Source organism: Theropithecus gelada, chromosome 13 (genome assembly GCF_003255815.1).
Source record: "Theropithecus gelada isolate Dixy chromosome 13, Tgel_1.0, whole genome shotgun sequence".
Taxonomy (NCBI): Eukaryota; Metazoa; Chordata; class Mammalia; order Primates; family Cercopithecidae; genus Theropithecus; species Theropithecus gelada.
The window spans coordinates 17,841,933-17,863,663 of NC_037681.1; the positions used below are offsets into that span (position 1 = coordinate 17,841,933).

Consider the following 21,731-nt stretch of genomic DNA (forward strand, 5'->3'; position numbering starts at 1 on the left):
CTCATCGTGGTTTTGATTTGCATTTCTCTAATGACCAGTGATGATGGGCTTTTTTTCATATTTTTGTTGGCTGCATAAATGTCTTCTTTTGAGAAGTGTCTGTTCAATCCTTTACCCAATTTTTGATGGGATTGTCTGTTTTCTTCTTGTAAATTTGTTTAAGTTCTTTGTAGATTCTGGATATTAGCCCTTTTTCAGATGGATAGATTGCAAAAATTTTCTCCCATTCTTCAGGTTGCCTGTTTACTCTGACAGTAGTTTCTTTTGCTGTGCAGAAGCTCTTTAGTTTAATTAGATCCCATTTGTCAATTTTGGCTTTTGTTGCCGTTGCTTTTGGTGTTTTAGTCATGAAGTCTTTGCCCATGCCTATTGAATGGTACTGTCTAGGTTTTCTTCTAGGATTTTTATGGTTTTAGGTCTTACATTTAAGTCTTTAATCCATCTTGAGTTGATTTTTGTAGTATAGTTTGAAGTCAGGTAGTATGATGCCTCCAGGTTTGTTCTTTTTGCTTGGGATTGTCTTGGCTATATGGGCGCTGTTTTGGTTCCATATGAAGTTTAAAGTAGTTTTTGTGAATTCTGTGAAGAGAGTCATTGGTAGCTTGATGGGGATAGCATTGAATCTGTAAATTCCTTTGGGCAGTATGGTCATTTTCAAGATATTGGTTCTTCCTATCCATGAACATGGAATGTTTTTCCATTTGTTTCCTCTTCATTGAGCAGTGGTTTGTAGTTCTCCTTGAAGAGGTCCTTCACATCCATTGTAAGTTGGATTCCTATGTATTTTATTCTCTTAGTAGCAATTGTGAATGGGAGTTCACTCATGATTTGGCTCTGTTTGTCTGTTATTGGTGTATAGACATGCTTGTGATTTTTGCACATTGATTTTGTATCCTGAGACTTTGCCGAAGTTGCTTATCAGCTTAAGGAGATTTTGGGCTGAGACAGTGGGGTTTTCTAAATATACAATCATGTCATCTGCAAACAGAGACTATTTGACTTCCTCTCTTCCTATTTGAATACTCTTTATTTCTTTCTCTTGCCTGATTGCCCTGGCCAGAACTTCCAATACTATGTTAAATAGGAGTGGTGAGAGAGGGCATCCTTGTCTTGTGCTGATTTTCAAAGGGAATACTTCCAGCTTTTGCCCATTCAGTATGATATTGGCTGTGGGTTTGTCATAAATAGCTCTTATTATTTGGAGATACATTCCATTGATACCTAGTTTATTGAGATTTTTTAGCATGAACGGGTGTTGAATTTTGTCAAAGGCCTTTTCTGCATCTATTGAGATAATCATGTGATTTTTTGTCGTTGGTTCTTTTTATGTGATGGATTACGTTTATTGATTTGTGTATGTTGAACCAGCCTTGCATTCCAGGTATGAAGCTGACTTGATCGTGGTGGATAAGCTTTTTGATGTGCTGCTGGATTTGGTTTGCCAGTATTTTATTGAGGATTTTCACATTGATGTTCAGCAGGGATATTGGTCTGAAATTTGTTGTTGTTGTTGTTGTGTCTCTGCCAGGTTTTGGTATCAGGATGATGCTGGCTTCATAAAATGAGTTAAGGAGGAGTCCTTCTTTTTCTGTTGTTTGGGATAGTTTCAGAAGGAATGGTACCAGCTCCTCCTTGTACCTCTGGTAGAATTCGGCTCTGAATCTGACCGGTCCTGGACTTTTTTTTGTGGGGGTTGGTAGGCTATTAATTACTGCCTCAATTTCAGAACTTGTTATTGGTCTATTCAGAGATTTGACTTCTTCCTGGTTTAGACTTGGGAGGGTATATGTGTTCAGGAATTTATCCATTTCTTCTAGATTTTCTAGTTTATTTGCATAGAGGTGTTTATAGTATTCTCTGATGGTAGTTTGTATTTCTGTGGGATCAGTGGTGATATCCCCTTTATCATTTTTTACTGTGTCTATTTGACTCTTCTCTCTTTTCTTCTTTATTGGTCTTGCTAGCTTTCTATCAATTTTGTTGATCTTTTCAAAAAACCAACTCCTGGATTCATTGATTTTTTTGAAGGGTTTTTTGTGTCTCTATCTCCTTCAGTTCTGCTCTGGTCTTAGTTATTTATTGTCTTCTGCTAGCTTTTGAATTTGTTTGCTCTTGCTTCTCTAGTTCTTTTAATTGTGATGTTATGGTGTCAATTTTAGACCTTTCCTGCCTTCTCTTTTGGGAATTTAGTGCAATAAATTTCTCTCTACACATTAATTTAAATGTGTCACAGAGATTCTGTTACATTGTTTCTTTGTTCTCATTGGTTTCAAGGAACATCTTTATTTGTGCCTTCATTTTGTTGTGTACCCAGTAGTCATTCAGGAACAGGTTGTTTAGTTTCCATGTATTTGTGTGGTTTTGAGTGAGTTTCTTAATCTTGAGTTCTAATTTGATTGCACTGTGGTCTGAGAAACTGTTTATTATGATTTCTGTTATTTTGCATTTACCGAGGAGTGTTTTACTTCCACTTATATGGTCAATTTTAGAATAAGTGTGATGAAGTGCTGAGAAGAATGTATATTCTGTTGATTTGGGGTGGAGAGTTCTGTGGTCCGCTTGGTTCACTTGGTCCAGAGCGAGTTCAAGTCCTGAATATTCTTGTTAATTTTCTGTCTCATTGATCTGTCTAATATTGACAGTGGGGTGTTTAAATCTCCCACTATTGTGTGGAAGTCTAAGTCTCTTGTAGGTCTCTAAGAACTTGTTTTATGAATCTGGGTGCTCCCGTATTGGGTTCATATATATTTAGGATAGTTAGCTTTTCTTGTTGCATTGATCTCTTTACCTTTATTTAATGCCCTTGTCTCTTTTGATCTTTGTTGGTTTAAAGTCTGTTTTATCAGAGATTAAAATTGCAACTCCTGCTTTTTTTTTTTTTTTTTTTTTTTTTTTTTTGCTTTCCATTTGCTTGGTAAGTATTCCTGCATCCCTTTATTTTGAGCCTATGTGTGTCTTCGGACATGAGATGGGTCTCCTGAATACCGCACACCAGTGGATCTTGACTATCCAATTTGCCAGTCTGTGTCTTTTAATTGGGGCATTTAGCCCAGTTATATTTAAGGTTAATATTGTTATGTGTGAATTTGATCCTGTCATTATGATGCTAGCTCGTTATTTTGCCCATTTGTTGATGAGGTTTCTTCATAGTATTGATGGTCTTTACAATTTGGTATGTTTCTGCCATGGCTGGTACCAGTTTTTCCTTTCCAAGTTTAGTGCTTTTTTCAGAGCTCTTGTAAGACAGGCCTGGTGGTGACAGAATGTCCCAGCATTTGCTTGTCTGTAAAGGATTTTATTTCTACTTTGCTTGTGAAGCCTAGTTTGGCTGGATATGAAATTCTGGGTTGGAAATTCTTTTCTTTAAGAATGCTGAATATTGGCCCCCACTATCTTCTGGCTCGTAGCGTTTCTGCAGAGATTTTCCCTTCATTCTGAAAGGTAGTTCTCCTGGGTGTAGGCTTCTTGATTGACAAGAATTCTTGGTATTTTGGGTTGTATTGTTTTTTGAGCTCTTTGAATATGTTAGATCACTGCTTTCTGGATTCCATTGTTTCCACTTAGACATCAGCTGTTAATATTATTGGAGTTACTGTGCAATTGACAAGCCATTTTTTCCTTTGCTTCTTTCAAGATATTTTCCTTGCTTTCAGCATTTTTATAATGATGTGTCTGATTGTAGATCTCTTAGCCTTTATCCTACTTGTTTATTTAGCATGCTAAATGTGAAGATTTTCCTTGAAATTTGTGAAGTTTTCAGCCATTATTTTTTCAATTATTTCTTCTGCTTGTTTCTCTCTATATATCCTCTCCTTCTAGTATCATATGTGTAGGTTAGTGTGCTTGATAGTGTTCTACATTTTTCTGAGGTTTGTTCATTTTTCTTCATCCTGCTTTTGTTCTTCATCAAATTGCATAATCTCCATCAATCTTTTTCAAATGCATTGTTTCCTCTGCCAATACAGAATCCACTGCTGAGACCTTCTGGGAAAGTTTTTCATTTCAGTTATTGTAATTTCAAGTTTCAGACATTCCATTTTGTTCTTTTAAAAAAAATGATTTCTGTATCTTTTTTGATAATCTTTATTTGATGAGACATTGTCATTATATCTTTCTTTACTTCATTAACCATGTGTCATTAGGACCTTGAACATATTTTTAATGCTTACTTTGAAGTTTTGCTTGTTAAATATGACATCTGGTTGCTTGAAAGTGTGTTCTTCTCAATCTTACAAAATAAAGAATCTGGCCAGGCATGGTGGCTCATGCCTGTAATCCCAGCATTTTGGGAGGCCGAGGCAGGTGGATCACCTGAGTTGAGGAGTTTGAGACCAGCCTGGCCAACATGGTGAAACCCTGTATCTACTAAAAAAAATTAGCCGGGCATAGTGGTGCACACTTGTAATCCCAGCTACTTGAGAGGCTGAGGCAGGAGAATCACTTGAACCTGGGAAGTGGAGGTTGCAGTGAGCTGAGATCGTACCACTACACTCCAGCCACTGCACTCCAGCCTGGGCAACAGAGTGAGACTCCGTCTCAAAAAAAAAAAAAAAAAAAAACTCACAAAACAATGCAGACAGTACCTCTTTTGGGTAAATATGCACTTTTGCACATATACATGTGTATGTATAGTCAGTCTAGCACAGACAGAAGTTCGGAAGGCTATGCCCCAAATGTTGTAAGAGATCTGTTCCTGTTCCGTTCCTAAGCTTGATGATAGAGACAGTTACTGCAGCACCCGACCTCAAGCCACATAACACAGTGGCCGAAGAGCAGCCTGACTGAAGTGAGGGAAATCTCAAGTCTGGTCAGAGCCCCAGACAGCTGACTGGCCTTCTCTGTGCTACCTGCTGGGCCCTCCTTGCTGAATAGGTTGGCCGTGTCCCATCTACAGGGCTTTCTTCCCTACTGAGGGGCCCCTTTAGGATGCCCCAGGGCCCACAGTCATTTCTGTTCTCGAATGTGGTACCACATAAGACCTACGTCCCAGCACACCTCAACTCAAAGACCTGTCTTGGCTCACAAAGGCTGTGAAGAGAACAAGATAACACTGGCCAAGCCTCCAAAAGTGAGTGACTCAAACCTTCAAAATCCTCGTGTTTGTCTATAAAAATGTCATCGTCAACCAGAGAGGTTGCAGTGAGCTGAGATAGCAACACTGCACTCCAGACTGAGCAACAGAATGAGTCCCTGTCTCCAAAAAAAAAGGACAATTGTCTATTCATGTCCGTAGCCCACTTTTTGATGGGATTGTTTGTTTCTTTCTTGCTGATTTGTTTGAGTTCCTTGTACATTCTGGATATTATTCCTTTATTGGATGCATCGTTTGCAAAGATTTTCTCCCACTCTGTGGGCTGTTTACTCTGCTGATTATTTCTTTTGCTGTGCAGAAGTTTTTTAGTTTAAGTTCCATCTATTTATCTTTGTTTTTGTTGCATTTGCTTTTGGGTTCTTGGTAATGAAGGGTTTGCCTAAGCCAGTGTCTAGAAGGGTTTTTCCAATGTTATCTTCTAGAATTTTTATGGTTTTAGGTCTTCGATTTAAGTCTTTGATCATTTCGAGTTGATTTTGGTATAAGGTGAGAAATGAGGATCCAGTTTCATTCTTCTACATATAGCTGGCTAATTATCTCAGCACCATTTGTTGAATAAGGTGTCCTTCCCCACTTTATGTTTCTGTTTGCTTTGTCGAAGATCAGTTGGCTGCAAGTATTTGGCTTTATTTATGGGTTCTCTATTCTGTTCCATTGGCCTATATGCCTATTTTTATACCAGTACCAGGCTATTTTGGTAACATAGCCTTGTAGTGTAGTTTGAAGTTGGGTAATGTGATGCCTCCCAATTTGTTCTTTTTGCTTAGTCTTACTTTGGGTATTCTTAGAAATGCTTGTTCCCCGGTGCCGCAAAGAAATAGCACTTGAACATAAATTTAATTCTCTCAGCAAGGCCATTTTTGCTTTCTGTAGAAGGGGTGCCCATTGTAGATGGGACAATGGTGAAAGCACACTTCAACAAAGGAAAAGCAGACATATTTATCCCTTATGCATTTGGGTCATCCTTACTGCAGTGTCCTGCATCCATTGGCTGGAGCTGGACCTTACAGTCTTAAACTGATACCTGATTTGCTAATAACCTAAAACTTTCCTAAATAGGTAAGTGCAAGGGAGAACAAAGAAGAAGAGGAAGTTGCTTATGAAAGGTTTAAGGAAGCAGTAACAAGCAATAACATTTCCAAATAAGGAAGGGGCATAAGCTATGAACTAAGACTTGCCTGGGTCTGTCCAGACATGCCTGAGTAAGCCAAAGCAACTAACTGGGCTAAAGTGTAAGAACTAATAGTTGATAGGAGTCTTTAGAGTAAGGAGCTATTATTCCTGGTGACTATTATTTTATTTTTAAACCAAGACGAGCTTTGAAGAGGAACTTTTCTACGTTCTACAGTATGCTGGCTCTTTTTCAGTCCCATACGAATTTTAAGATTTTTAGAATTGTATTTTCTAGTTCTATGAATAATGATGATGGCATTTTGATGGGAATTGCCTTGAATTTATATATTGGTTTTGGCAGTATGGTCATTTTTATAATATTGATTCTACCCATCCATGAGCATGGGATGTATTTCCATTTGTTTCTGCTGTAAATGATTTCTTTCAGCAGTGTTTTGTAGTTTTCCTTGTAGAGATCTTTCGCCTCCTTGGTTAGGTATATTCCTACGTTTTTTGTTTGTTTGTTTGTTTTGTTTTGTTTTGTTGCTATTGTAAAAGGAGTTGAGTTCTTGATTTGATTCTCAAGTTGGTCGCTGTTGGTATATAGCAGTGATGATTTATGTACATAGATTTTGTATACTGAATTCATTTATCAGATCTAGGAGCTTTTTGGATGAATCTTTAGAGTTTTCTAGGTATATGATCATATAATCGGCAACCAGTGACAATTGACTTCCTCTTTACCAACTTGGATGCCTTTTATTTCTTTCTCTTGTCCGATTGCTCTGGCTAAGACTTCCAGTACTATGTGGAATAGAAGTAGTGAAAGTGGGCATCCTTGTCTTGTTCCAGTTCTTAGGGGGAATGCTTTCAATTTTTCCCCATTTAGTAATATTGTTTGTGGGTTTGTCATAGATGGCTTTTATTACCTTAGGGTATGTCCCTTCTATGCTGATTTTGCTGAGGGTTTTAATCATAAAGGGATACTGGAGTTTGTCAAATGCTTTGTCTGCATCTATTGAGATGATCGTGTGATTTTTGTTTTTAATTCTGTTTATGTGGTCTATCATATTTATTGAGTTATGTATGTTAAACCATCCCCGCATCCCTGATATGAAACCCACTTGATCATGGTGTGTTATCTTTTTGTTATGCTGTTGGATTCGGCTAGCTAGTATTTTATTGAGGATTTTTGCAGCTATGTTCATCAGGGATATTGGTCTGTCGTTTTCTTTTTTTGTTATGTCCTTTCCTGGTTTTGGTGTTCGTGTGGTATTGGCTTCATAGAATGATTTAGGGAGCTTTCTCTCTTTCTCTGCCTTGTGGAATAGTTTCAGTGGGATTGGTACCAATTCTTTGAATGTGTGATAGAACTCAGCTGTGAATTCATCTGGTCCTGGACTTTTCTTTATTGACAGTTTTATTATTATTATTATTATTACCATTTGAATCTTGCTGCTTGTAATCTAGAAGGGTTGTATATTTCCAGGAATTTTTCAGTTTCCTCTAGGTTTTCTAGTTTGTGTGTGTAACAATGTTAATAGTAGCCTTGAATGATCTTTTGTATTTCTGTGGTATTGGTTGTAGTATCTCCCATTTCATTTCTAACTAGGCTTATTTGGATCTTCTCTCTTCTTTTCTTGGTTAATCTTACTAATAGTCTATCAGCTTTGTTTATCTTCTCAACCAGCTTTTTGTTTCATTTATCTTTTGTAGTGGTGTTGTTGTTGTTGTTGTTGTTGTTTCCATTTCATTTAGTTCTGCTCTGATCTTTATTATTTCTTTTCTTCTGCTGGGTTTGAGTTTGGTTTGTTCTTGTTTCTCCAGTTCCTTGAGGTGTGACCTTAGATTGTCTGTGCACTTTCAGACTTTTTGATGTAGGCATTTAATGGTATGAACTTTCCTCTTAGTACCACTTTTGCTGTATCCCAGAGGTTTTGATAAGTTGTGTCACTATTATTGTTCAGCTCAAATAATTTTTTAATTTCCATCTTGATTTCATTGTTGACCCAGAGATCATTCAAGAGCAGATTATTTAATGTCCATGTATTTTTATAGTTTTGAGGGTTCCTATTAGAGGTAATTTCCAGTTTTATTCCACTGTGGTTTGAGAAGATACTTGATATAAATTTGATTTTTAAAAATTTATTGAGATTTATTTTATGGCCTGTCATATGGTCTATTTTGGAGAACGTTCCTTGTGCTGATGAATAGAATGTATACCCTGCAATTGTTCGGTAGAATGTTCTGTAAATATCTGTGAAGTCCATTTCTTCTAGGTTATAGTTTAAGTCCATTGTTTCTTTTTAAACTTTCTGTCTTAATGACCTATTGAAGTCCCCCACTATTATTATGTTGCCGTCTATCTCATTTTTTAGGGCTAGTAGTAATTGCTTATAAATTTGGGAGCTCCAGTTTTAGATGCATAAATATTTAGAATTGTGAGATTTTCCTGTTAGACTCTTCCTTTTATCATTATATAATGTCCCTCTTTGTCTTTTTTAACTGTTGTTGCTTTAAAGTTTGTTTTGTCTAATATAAGAAAAACGACTGCTGCTTGCTTTTGGTTTTCATCTGTGTGGAATGTGTTTTTCCACCCCTTTACTTTAAGTTTGAGTCCTTATGTGTTAGGCGAGTCTCTTGAAGACATCAGATACTTATTTGGTGAATTCTTATCAATTCTGCCATTCTGTATCTTTTAGGTAGAACATTTAGACCATTTACATTCAGTGTTAGTATTGAGATGTGAGGTACTAGTCTATTCATTATGCTACTTATTGCCCAACTACTTTGTTTTTCTTTAATTGTGTTATTGTTTTGTAGGCCTTGTGAGATTTTTACTTTAAGGAGATTCTATTTTGGTGTGTTTCAAAGTTTTGTCTCAAGATTTAGAACTCCTGTCGGCAGTTCTTATAGTGCTGACTTGGTAGTAGCAAATTCTCTCAGCATTTGTCTGAAAAAAAACTTTATCTTTTTTTTTTTTTTTTTTTTTCATTTTTGAAGCTTAGTTTCACTGGAGACAAAATTCTTGGCTGATAATTGTTTTGTTTAAGGAGGTAAAAGATAGGACCCCAATGCCTTCTAGCTTGTATGGTTTCTGCTAAGAAATCTGCTGTTAATCTGATAGCTTTTTCTTTATAGGTTACTTGAAGCTTTTGCCTCACAGATCTTAAGATTCCTTCCTTTGTGTTGATTTTATTATTTATTTATTTATTTTTGAGACGGAGTTTTGTTTTTGTCGCCCAGGGAGAGTGCAATGGCACTATCTCAGCTCACTGCAACCTCTGCCTCCTGAATTCACATGATTCTCCTGCCTCAGCCTCCAGAGTAGCTGGGATTACAGGCACCTGCCACCACGCCCAGCTAATTTTTTTATTTTTAGTAGAGAAAGGGTTTCACCATGTTGGCCAGGCTGGTCTCGAACTCCTGACCTTAGGTGATCCACCCGCCCCAGGCTCCCAAGTACTGGAATTACAGATGTGAGCCACCGCACCTGGCTTGTGTTGACTTTAGATAACCTGATAACTATGTGCCTAGGTAATGATCTTTTTGCAATGAATTTCCAGGTATTCTTTGGACTTCTTGTATTTGGATGTTTAGATCTCTAGCAAGGACTGGAAGTTTTCCTCAATTATTCCCTTTAATAAGTTTTCCAAACTTTTAGATTTCTCTTCTTTCTCAGGAACACCAATTATTCTTAGGTTTAGTGATTTAACATAATCTTAAACTTATTGGAGGGTTTGTTATTATTACTGTTATTTTTCAAGACAGAGTTTCACTTTTGTTGCCCAGGCTGGAGTGCAATAGCACAATGGCTCACTGCAACCTCTGCCTTCTGGGTTCAAGCAATTCTCCTGCCTCAGCTTCCCAATGTTATTTTTTTTTTAATTCTTTTTTCCTTCTCTTTGTTGCAGTGGGTTAATTCAAAAGTCTTGTGTTCATGCTCTCAATTTCTTTTTTCTACTTGTTCTAGTCTATTGTTGAAACTTTCCAGTGTTTTTTGCCTTTTTCTAAGTTTGACTTTTCATTTGCAGAAGTTGTGATTGTTTTTTATTCATGCTATCTATTTCTCTGGAAATTTTGTCATCCATATCCTATATTTCTTAAAATTTCTTTAAGTTGGTTTTCACCTTTTTCTGGTGCCTTCTTGAGTAGCTTAATAATCTACCTCCTGAATGCATTTTCTGGCAATTCAGAAAATGCCATTAAGAAATTTGTCATTCAGATATTTCTGGCAATTCAGTTCCCAATAAGTTCCTCATTTTCCATCTGAGACTTCCTCAGCCTGGACTTCACTGCTTATATCACTATAAGCATTTTGGTCAAAACAATTTAACAAGTCTCTAGGGAGTTCCAAACTTTCCCTCATCTTCCTGTCTTCTTCTGAGTCCTCTACACTCTTCCAACTTCTGCCAGTTACCCAATTACAAAGCTGCTGCCACATTTTCAGGGATTTTTATAGCAATGCCCTACTCAGTACCAGTTTTCTGTATTAGTTCTCACATTCTTATTTAAAAAATACCTGAGACTGGGTAATTTATAAAGAAAAGAGCTCTAATTGGCTAATGGTTCCGCATGCTCTACAGGAAACACAGTGGCTTCTGCTGTGCTTCTGGGGTGGCCTCAGGAAACTACTCATAGCAGAAGCCAGAATGGGAGCAGGCACATCACATGGCCAGAGCAGGAGGAAGAGATAGGGCAGGGAAGGTGTTACACTCTTTTAAACAACCAGATCTTATGAGAACTCACCATCATGAGAACAGCACCAAGGGGATGGTGATAAGCCATTCATGAAGGATTCAGTCACTTCCCATGATGCCCCACCTCCAACATTGAGGATTATAACAGGACATGAGATTTAAGTGGGAACACAGATCCAAGTCATATGAATTATCTAGGACTTCTAGAAATATGTCGAATAGAACTGTTGAAAGAAGACATTCTTGCCTTGTTCCCAATCTTAGAGGAAAAACGTCTAGTTTCTTACCATTGTCTAATGTTAGCTGTAGGTTTTTTGTAGATTTTCTTTATCAAATTGAGAATTCTCCTCTATTCCTACTTTGTTGACAGTTTTTGTCATGAATGAATATTGAATTTTGTCAAATGCTTTTTCTATATCTATGGATGTGAGTATATGATTTTGTTAACCTGTTGATGTGATGGATTACATCAACTGATTTTTGAATGTTGAATCAGCTTTGAATATCTGAAATAAATTGTACTTGGTTATGGTGTATGGTTTACGCTTTATTGTATTTAATTTCCTAATATCTTGTTGAAGATTTTTGCATGTATTTTTCTGAGAGATATTAGTCTATAATTTGTATTTCTTGTAGTGTCTTTCTCTGGTTTTGGTATTAGGGTAAATCATTTGTACTGTTTTCAAGAAATTGGTCCATTTGATCTAAGTTATCAAATTTGTGGGCATAGAGTTATTAATAATATTCCTTTATTATTATTTTTATGTCCATATAGTCAGTAGTAATGGCTTCTCTTTTATTTCAGTATTAGTAATCTTTTCTTGATTAGCCTGCCCATGTGTGCATCAGTTTTATTGATCTTTTAAAGGAACCAACTTTTGATTTCTTTGATTTACTCTATTAATTTCCTGTTTTCAGTTTCATGGATTTCTGCTCTTATTTTTCTTTTCTTCTGTGTATGTAGTTTGGATGTCTGTTCTCTCCAAATTTCATGTTGAAGTATGATCTCTAAATGTTGGAGATGGGGTCTAGTGGGAGGTGTTTGGATCGTGGAGGCAGATCTCATGAATGGCTTGATGATCTCCCCAGGGTAATGGGTTGACATGGGATCTGGTTGTTAAAAGGTATCTGGGGCCGGACTTGTGGCTTATGCCTGTAATCCCAGCAGTTCGGGAGGCCTAGGAGGATGGATCACTTGAGGCCAGGTGTTTGAGACCAGCCAGGCCAGCATAGCAAAACCCCATCTCTACTAAAAATACAAAAATGCGCAGGGCATGATGACAGACACCTGTAATCCCAGTTACTCGGGAGACTGAGGCATGAGAATTGCTTGAACCTGGGAGGCAGAGTTTGTAGTTGGCAGAGATCGTACCACTGCATTCCAGCCTGGGCAATGGAGTGAGACTTTGTCTCAGAAAAAAAAAGAAAAAAAAAAGATACCTGAGACCTCTTTTCTCTCTCCCTTGCTCACTGTTTTGGTATGTGACACACCTCCTCCCCATTTGCCTTCCACCATCAATAAAAGCTTCCCAAGGCCTTCCCCAGGAGCAGATGCTGGCACAATGCTTCTTGTACAGCTGGTACAAGAAGAAATAAACCTCTTTTTTAAAATAAATTACACAGTCTCAGGTATTCTTTTACAGCAACGCAAAACACACTAATACATCTGCTGTTTTTTTTTCTTTTTTGGATTTAATATGTTCTTCTTTTTCCTAGTTTCTTAAGGTAGAAGCTTAGGTTATTTTTTGTTTGTTTGTTTGTTTGGAGACAGAGTTTCGCTCTTGTTGCCCAGGCTGGAGTGCGATGGCAGGATCTCGGCTCACTGCAACCTCCACCTCCCAGGTTCAAGTGATTCTTCTGCTTCAGTCTCCTGAGTAGCTGGGATTACAGGTGCCTGCCACCATGCCCAGCTAATTTTTTGTATTTTTAGTGGAGACGGGGTTTCACTATGTTGACAAGGCTGGTCTCAAAACTCCTGACCTCAGGCGATCCACCTGCCTCGGCCACCCAAAGTGCTGGGATTACAGGTGTGAGCCACCACTCCCAGCCAGGCTATTAATTTTAGATATTCCTTCTTTTCTAATATGTGCACTCAGTGCTACAAATTTCTTGTAAGTACTGCTTTAACTACATGCCACAAATTTTGGTAAGTTATATTTTAATGTTTATGTCATTCAAAAATATTCTAAATTTTTTTTGTGATTTCTTCTTTGACCTATGTGTTATTTAGAAGTATGTTGTTAAATTTCTAAATATTTTGGGACTTTCCAACTATCCTTCTGTTAATGTATTTCTAGTTCAACTCCATTGTGGTCTGAGAGTGTACTTTGTATGATTTTTGCTCTTTTAAGTGTGTTCAGATGTGTTTTAATAGGGCATATGTGGTCTATCTTAGTGAATGTTGCATGTGAGCTTGTAAAGAATGTGTAATATGTACCGATCTTTGACAAACCTGACAAAAACAAGAAATGGGGAAAGGATTCCCTATTTAACAAATGGTGCTGGGAAAACTGGCTAGCCATATGTAGAAAACTGAAACTGGATCCCTTCCTTACACCTTATACAAAAATTAATTCAAGATGGATTAAAGACTTAAATGTTAGACCTAAAACCATAAAACCCCTAGAAGAAAACCTAGGCCGTTCAGGACATAGGCACGGGCAAGGACTTCATGTCTAAAACACCAAAAGCAATGGCAACAAACGCCAAAGTTGACAAATGGGATCTAATTAAACTAAAGAGCTTCTGCACAGCAAAAGAAACTACCATCAGAGTGAACAGGCAACCTACAGAATGGGAGAAAATTTTTGCAATCTACTCATCTGACAAAGGGCTAATATCCAGAATCTACAAAGAACTCAAACAAATTTACAAGAAAAAAACAACCCCATCAAAAAGTGGGCAAAGAACAGAACAGACACTTCTCAAAAGAAGACATTTATGCAGCCAACAGACATGTGAAAAAAAGCTCATCATCACTGGCCATCCAAGAAATGCAAATCAAAACCACAATGAGATACCATCTCACACCAGTTAGAATGGCGATCATTAAAAAGTCAGGAAACAACAGGTGCTGGAGAGGATGTGGAGAAATAGGAACACTTTTACACTGTTGGTGGAACTGTAAACTAGTTCAATCATTGTGGAAGACTGTGTGGCGATTCCTCAAGGATCTAGAACTGGAAGTACCATATGACCCAGCCATCCCATTACTGGGTATATACCCAAAGGATTATAAATCATGCTGCTATAAAGACACATGCACACGTATGTTTACTGCAGCACTATTCACAATAGCAAAGACTTGGAACCAACCCAAATGTCCATCAGTGATAGACTGGATTAAGAAAATGTGGCACATATACACCATGGAATACTATGCAGCCATAAAAAAGGATGATTTCATGTCCTTTGTAGGGACATGGATGCAGCTGGAAACCATCATTCTGAGAAAACTATTGCAGGGACAAAAAACCAAACACCACATGTTCTCACTCATAGGTGGGAATTGAACAATGAGAACACTTGGACACAGGAAGGGGAACATCACACACCAGGGCTTGTCATGGCAGGGGGAGCGGAGAGGGATAGCATTAAGAGATATACCTAATGTAAATGACGAGTTAATGGGTACAGCACACCAACATGGCACATGTATGCATGTGTAACAAACCTGCACATTTTGCATATGTACCCTAGAACTTAAAGTATAATTTAAAAGAAAAAAGAAAATAATGTGTATTCTGCTGTTTTTGGATAAAGTACTCTATAAATATTTAGAACCAATTGATTGATAATGGTATTCAGCTGAATTGTATCCTTGCTGACTTTCTGCCTGCTTGGTCTGTCAATTACTGATACATGGGTGTTGCATTCTCCAATAATAATCTATAATAGTAATCTAGAATAGTATCTCTCCTTGCCATCCTATCAATTTTTTTGCCTTACATATGTTGGCATGTTGTTAGGGACATACACATTAAGGTTTGTTATGTCTTCTTTGAAAACTAACTTTCTGCAATCATTATGTCATGCCCTCTCTTTATTACTGATAATTTTCCTTTCTCTGAAATTTGCTTTGTCTGAAATTAATGTAGCTACCCTAACATTCCTTTTATTAGCATTAACATTTAAATATTAATATTATATTACATTTAAATATTAATATTAATTTATTGTAGATAAATAAGTAGATCTTGTTTTCTTATCCACTCTGACCATTTGTCTTAATTGGGGTATATAGATTAGTCATAGTTAAAGTAATTATAGTTGGATTAATATTTCCCATATTTATAAGTATACTTATTGCACTGTTCATTTGTTTAGTCTTCAGCTGCTCTTCTGCCTTTTTTGGTTTTTTTTTTTTTTTTTTTTTTTTTTTTTTTTTTTTTTTTTTTTTTTTGAGACGGAGTCTCGCTCTGTCGCCCAGGCTGGAGTGCAGTGGCTGGATCTCAGCTCACTGCAAGCTCCGCCTCCCGGGTTTACGCCATTCTCCTGCCTCAGCCTCCCGAGTAGCTGGGACCACAGGCGCCCGCCACTTCGCCCGGCTAGTTTTTTGTATTTTTTAGTAGAGACGGGGTTTCACCGTGTTAGCCAGGATGGTCTCGATCTCCTGACCTCGTGATCCGCCCGTCTCGGCCTCCCAAAGTGCTGGGATTACAGGCTTGAGCCACCGCGCCCGGCCGCCTTTTTTGGTTTTAGTTGAGCATGTTATATGATTCCATTTTGTTTTTTCTCTTAGGGTATTAATTATATTTTCTTTTCATGTATTTATATAGTTATTTGTATCATTATTAATATATGACTCCTCTAGTAGTCTGGATGTTTCATTAGAGCAGATACCACTTACCATTGAATATGTACAGTGACTGGAACGGAGTGTATATTCAATAAATATGTGATGAATGGGTGGGGGGATGGAAGGATGGATAAAAAGTTGGCTTGAAGAATAAGAAAGAGCGAGTGAGGAAGGAAGGGAAGAGATAGAGAAAAAGTAGGAGTGAATTATGGCCAAATAACTTACAGTGGGAGCAAATTATAGTGCTTTACACTTGTGAAATCACTTGTAAAAACACATAAATGTATTTGCCTCTCAGTTCTCCTTGTCTTCACATTATCGCAAACAAATACTTCTCTGTAGGTGGCAGTGCACTTACATAAGACATTTTTCTAAAAGAAAAGGGTGGGGGTGGAATTATCTTGAACATTCGAAAGCATTTATGTAACTTGAATCTCATAGTTTTAAAAACATGCTCTTATTTCCTATAATGTGGATATATACTTCATTTATACTTGCCCTTAGTCTTTTTCCCTCAGAGGTATTAAAGAGTTATCAGTTTTCATTTTATGACATCATGATTGAAATCAACATGCCAGTCAAGAATTCAAAAACAGGTGTTGTGAATAAGACAGTGGCTAGCATTTTTGTTTTTAACAACAACAATAGCATTTGTAGTATAAAATAATTGAAACTGGCTAATATAGTTGGTCAAATGATGTATCTCAACTAGCTTTGGGGCTGGAGACTTTTCAGTGGGAAAAGTTTCTTTTTCCTAAGTACGTTAAAAAGAATGACCAGTTGACCACCCTGCTAGTGAATTATGTAAAAAAAAAAAAAAAAAACCTGAATTTATATTAGAGTGTTTTGTACATATTGTTACCACCTATATTATCTAAAACTTCATACAAGCTAAATGCACTGTTCTTAGATTTGCCCCACTTTGTTTTTCTATGTTGTAGTTTTTTTCCAGTTTAATATGTATGTATACATACATATATATATATATAATTTTATTCTTACAGCACTTAAATGCAGAAAGGTCTTACAAGTCCCAGATTTCTACCTTACATAAGTCTGTTGTAAAAATGGAAGAGGAGCTTCAGAAGGTTCAGTTTGAAAAAGTGTCCGCTCTTGCAGATTTGTCTTCTACTAGGGAACTCTGTATTAAACTTGACTCAAGCAAAGAACTTCTTAATCGACAGCTGGTTGCTAAAGATCAAGAAATAGAAATGGTATGTAATATATTTTTAAAATCTTCTTTAAAATGGCTGTTACTGTAAAGTTAGTATAATTTTGGAAAAATAAGTTCTTTTTTATGTAATATTACATCAAGCCATGTCTTTGAACTTAGATTTTATTTTATTTTATTTTATTTTATTTTATTTTATTTTTTTTGAGACGGAGTCTCACTGTGTCTCCCAGGCTGGAGTGCAGTGGCGCGATCTCGGCTCACTGCAAGCTCCGCCCCCCGGGTTCACGCCGTTCTCCCGCCTCAGCCTCCCAAGTAGCTGAGACTACAGGCGCCCGCCACCTCGCCCAGCTAGTTTTTTTTTTGTATTTTTAGTAGAGACGGGGTTTCACCATGTTAGCCAGGATAGTCTCGATCTCCTGACCTTGTGATCCACCCGCCTCGGCCTCCCAAAGTGCTGGGATTACAGGCTTGAGCCACCGCGCCCGGCCTTATTTTTTTATTTTTAAAATCCAAGAGGTTAGTTTATGACAGCTGTATTCCAAACAGCTTAAGACTGTAACAAAAACTCTTCCTTTGAGCGTGTGATTTGCATTTACTTTTAGCCGGCAGAATCATAAAACACACTGACATAGCGATCAGCAAAGAACCACGAGGTTGAGGTTTATTTAGCTAAATTTTAACTTTAATGATATTCTTTTAAGCTAAATTTATTTATTAATTGGCCAGGTTCTTTTAACTGTAACTCAGTTGATTGTATCTACTTTGTGCCTGACATTGTACTTGCCACTGGGAGTATAATTTTCAAAAGATACAGGTTCCCGTCCTCAGGGACTTCCCACTGACATACAAGTAATTCGTAATGAATGATATATTAATAAGAGACACTAAAAGCTTTATAGAGGAAATTTCTATTCAGCCCAGGAATATCAGGGAGGAGTACACAAGGAGATACTGAGGAGCTCTAAAGGAATGAGGCATCCCATTCAAAAGGGAAAACAACACAGGCAAGGGTATGGAGTGAATAATAAGTACTTTGTAATGGCTAGTGTAGCTTGCACGGGAGAAAGTGGCTGGGGAGATAGAGCCCGAATTTTAAAGTATGTGTAGAAGATGCATAGTGTATTTGAAATACTGCAAAATTTTGGTCATGTTTAAATTTCTGTTACTGCCAAACCCTGTTGAACCTTTGTTTATTTATTTTTTTTATTTTTGAGGTGGAGTCTCACTCTGTCGCCAGGCTGGAGTGCAGTGGCACGATCTCAGCTCACTGCAAGCTCCAGCTCCCTGGTTCAAGTGATTCTCCTGCCTCAGTCTCCCAAGTAGCTGGGATTACAGGCGTCTGCCACCACGTCCAGCTAATTTTTGTATTTTTAGTAATGATGGGGTTTCACCATTTTGGCCAAGATGGTAGGTCTCGATCTCCTGACCTCGTGATCCTCCCACCTCGGTCTCCCAAAGTGCTAGGATTACAGGTGTGAGCCACCGCGCCCGGCCAAACCTTTTATTTTGTTAGTCTGCAGTTGGATAATGTATTTGAGAATCATGTATCTAGTTTGTTTCTGTAAGGGCCACTGTTAGTGTTTTAATGAAGTGGTATGTGCTGGAATTCTCACTCTTCAAATTATCTTTTATTTAAATAAGAACATTTTAGGCCGGGTGCGGTGGCTGACGCCTGTAATCCCAGCACTTTGGGAGGCCGAGGCAGGCGGATCACGAGGTCAGGAGATCGAGACCATCCTGGCTAACACGGTGAAACCCCGTCTCTACTAAAAATACAAGAAACTAGCCGGGCGTGGTGGCGGCGCCTGAAGTCCCAGCTACTCGGGAGGCTGAGGCAGGAGAATGGCGGGAACCCGGGAGGCGGAGCTTGCAGTGAGCCGAGATCTGGCCACTGCACTCCAGCCTGGGTGACAGAGCGAGACTCCGTCTCAAAAAAAAAAAAAAAAGAACATTTTAATGATGAAAGTAACTCAAGAATAGGTACTCTATAAAAATTCAAACAGGCTATGCATAGTGACTCACGCCTGTAATCCCAGCACTTTGGGAGGCCAAAGCAGGTGGATCACCTGAGGTCAGGAGTTTGAGACCAGCCTGACCAACGTGGAGAAACCCTGTCTCTACTGAAAATGCAAAAACTAGCTGGGCGCGGTGGCAGGTGCCTGTAGTCCCAGCTACTCGGGCGGCTGAGGCAGGAGAATTGCTAGAACCCAGGAGGCGGAGGTTGCCGTGAGCCAAGAATCGCGCCATTGCACTCCAGCCTGGGCAACAAGAGCGAAACTCCGTCTAAAAAAAAAAAAAAAAGAAAGAAAAATTTCAAATAATACGTCCTTTACACTTTTTTACTGATGTTTTTAAATTGGAAAAGTCTTACCTGTTACTCTGACACAAAATGAAGTAGAAATATCAGAACATGTCACACGAACTTACTAAAAAAAACACTATGACCAAGTAGGGTATATTCTAGTAATCTTCTTAAAGTTTTGAAATCATTGCCCTTAGCAAAACTATATATAAATCTTGATAATGATTTATATTAATTTAAAAAATTTTAAAGATGTTTACTCCAAGTTTTGTAGCTTACTTCCTGTTTCCAAAGTACTTTAAGTTACCCTGACATTAATCTTTTTTCTTTTATTTTGCTTTGGAATTTAATTATTTACGTCTGCATCTTTATCTCCTCAAAGCAACAATCTCAACCATCCTATTTATTTTTGTATTCTTTTTAGCTGTAATATGTATATAGGAGGTACTCAGATAGTTTTCTTCTAGATTAAACTTTTGATTTTGGGATATAATGGTAGATTTGCATGCAATCGTAAGAAATAGTATAGAGAGATCCTGTGTACCCTTTACCTGGTTTTGCCCAATGGTAATATCTTGAAAAATTATATATATTGCAATACTCTATTAGATATTTGACATTGATTTAGGGTGATGCAGAGCATTTCCATCACAGGAACCATTGTGATGCCCTTTTGTAGCCCTGTCTACTTCTCTCCTATCCCCAAACCCTCCTTAATTCCTGGCAATCATTAATCTGTCTTCCATTTCTATAATTTTGTCATTTCATGAATATTACATAAATGGAATAATACAATATGTAACCTTTTGGGATTGGCTTTTTTCACTCAGCATAATTCTCTAGCGATTCATCCAGGTTGTTGAATGTGTCAATAGTTCATTCCTTTTTATTACAGAAGAATGTTCATCCTGTTGGTGTAACACAGTTCATTTAACCCTTTACCCACGGAAGAATGTCTGAGTTATTTCCAGTTTTTGGATATTACAAATGAAATGTTTAGGTTTTTGTATGAGCATAAGTTTTCATTTCTCTGTAAATCCCCAGGAGCACAATTTTGGGTTCTTGTGTTAGTTGCGGGATTAATTTTTTAGCCAAGTGCCAACCTGTCTTCCCAAGTATCTGTACCATTTTGCATTCCCACCAAGAATGTATGAGTGACCTAGTTTCTCCACATCCTTGCCAGCATTTGCTGTTGCCACTGTTTTTTAATTTTGCCATTCTGAAATGTGTACGGTACTTTATCATGGTAGTTTTAATGTGTATTTCCTTAATGACTAATGAAATTGAAATTCTCTTTGTGTGGTTGTTTGCCATCTCTATATCTTCTACAGTGAAACGTCTCTTTGTCTTTTGTCCATGTTCTCATTGGATAGATGTCTTTTTTAATGTTCAGTATGGAGAGTTCTTTATTCTACATACTAGTTCTTTATCACAGCAGCCCCCAACCTTATTGGCACCAGGGACCAGTTTCATGGAAGACAGTTTTTCCACACACTGGGTGCGGCAATAGGGGATGGTTTCAGGATGATTCAAGTACATTACATTTATGGTGCACTGATGTCTGTTATTATTACACTGTGATATATAATGAAATCATTATGCAACTCACCACAATGTAAAATGATTGGGAGCCCTGAGCTTGTTTTCCTGCAACTAGACAGTCCCATCTGGGGGTGATACGAGACAGTGACACCTGAAAGGTGTTGCTTAAGTCCAGTCTACTCCGTAATCTCATTTTGGTGGCTGTCACCATAGAAAACTCTGCGTCACAAAGATAGGATGTTGGAAACGGAAGCAGGCTCTTCAGTGTTTTTGTGGCAACCTCAGGTTATTCTGCCTCGACTTTAATCCAGAACGGATGGAGATTTGAAATTGTCTCAACGTACTTTTAAAGCCACCATCATTTGTGATCTCAAGCAGTTGATCCTCTTCTGGCACTGACAAAGTTGATTCACCTGGCATATTCACAGATGGGTTGCAGATCCATTCCTTCCAAGTCCAGGGGTCTTTTGTGATTGGGAAATAATGCTCAAACTCTTTTGAAAGCTGAGATAGGTGATCATACACCAACTGGGAGAAAGAAGGCCCTGGCTCACCCTCCTTCAAAATCTCCGCCAATGTTTGAAACATGTCAAAGATCCCAGTATTCACTTGTTGCCTCCAATATTCCAATTTGGCTTTGTTTGTTTTGTTTTGTTTTCACTCTGTCGCCCAGGCTGGAGTGTGGTGGCGCGATCTCGGCTCACTGCAGCCTCCACCTCCCAGGTTCAAGCGATTCTCCTGCCTCAGCCTCCCAAGTAGCTGGGATTACAGGTGCCTGCCACCACACCTGGCTGATTTTTGTATTTTTAGTAAGACGGTATTTCACCATGTTGTCCAGGCTGGTCTTGAACTCCTGACCTCAAGTGATCTGCCTGCCTTGGCCTCCCAAAGTGCTGGGATTACAGCAGTTTAGTTTTGAATGCAGCCACTTTATCTGCCAACTTGAACGCAGTTGTCATTCTCCGCTGAAGTGACAAATGGAGTTTGTTGAGCAGGTTGTATAGGTCACA

The 21,731-nt window shown here is 38.1% G+C and overlaps 1 protein-coding gene across 1 annotated transcript in view; it reads left to right on the top strand.

Annotated features, from left to right (window-relative positions):
- TSGA10 (testis specific 10) overlaps positions 1–21,731 on the top strand; it is a 195,888-nt gene that overhangs the window by 93,249 nt on the left and 80,908 nt on the right. The window contains 1 exon segment of the mRNA XM_025353502.1: positions 16,708–16,917. Within this exon segment, the coding sequence (XP_025209287.1) occupies positions 16,708–16,917 (210 nt within the window).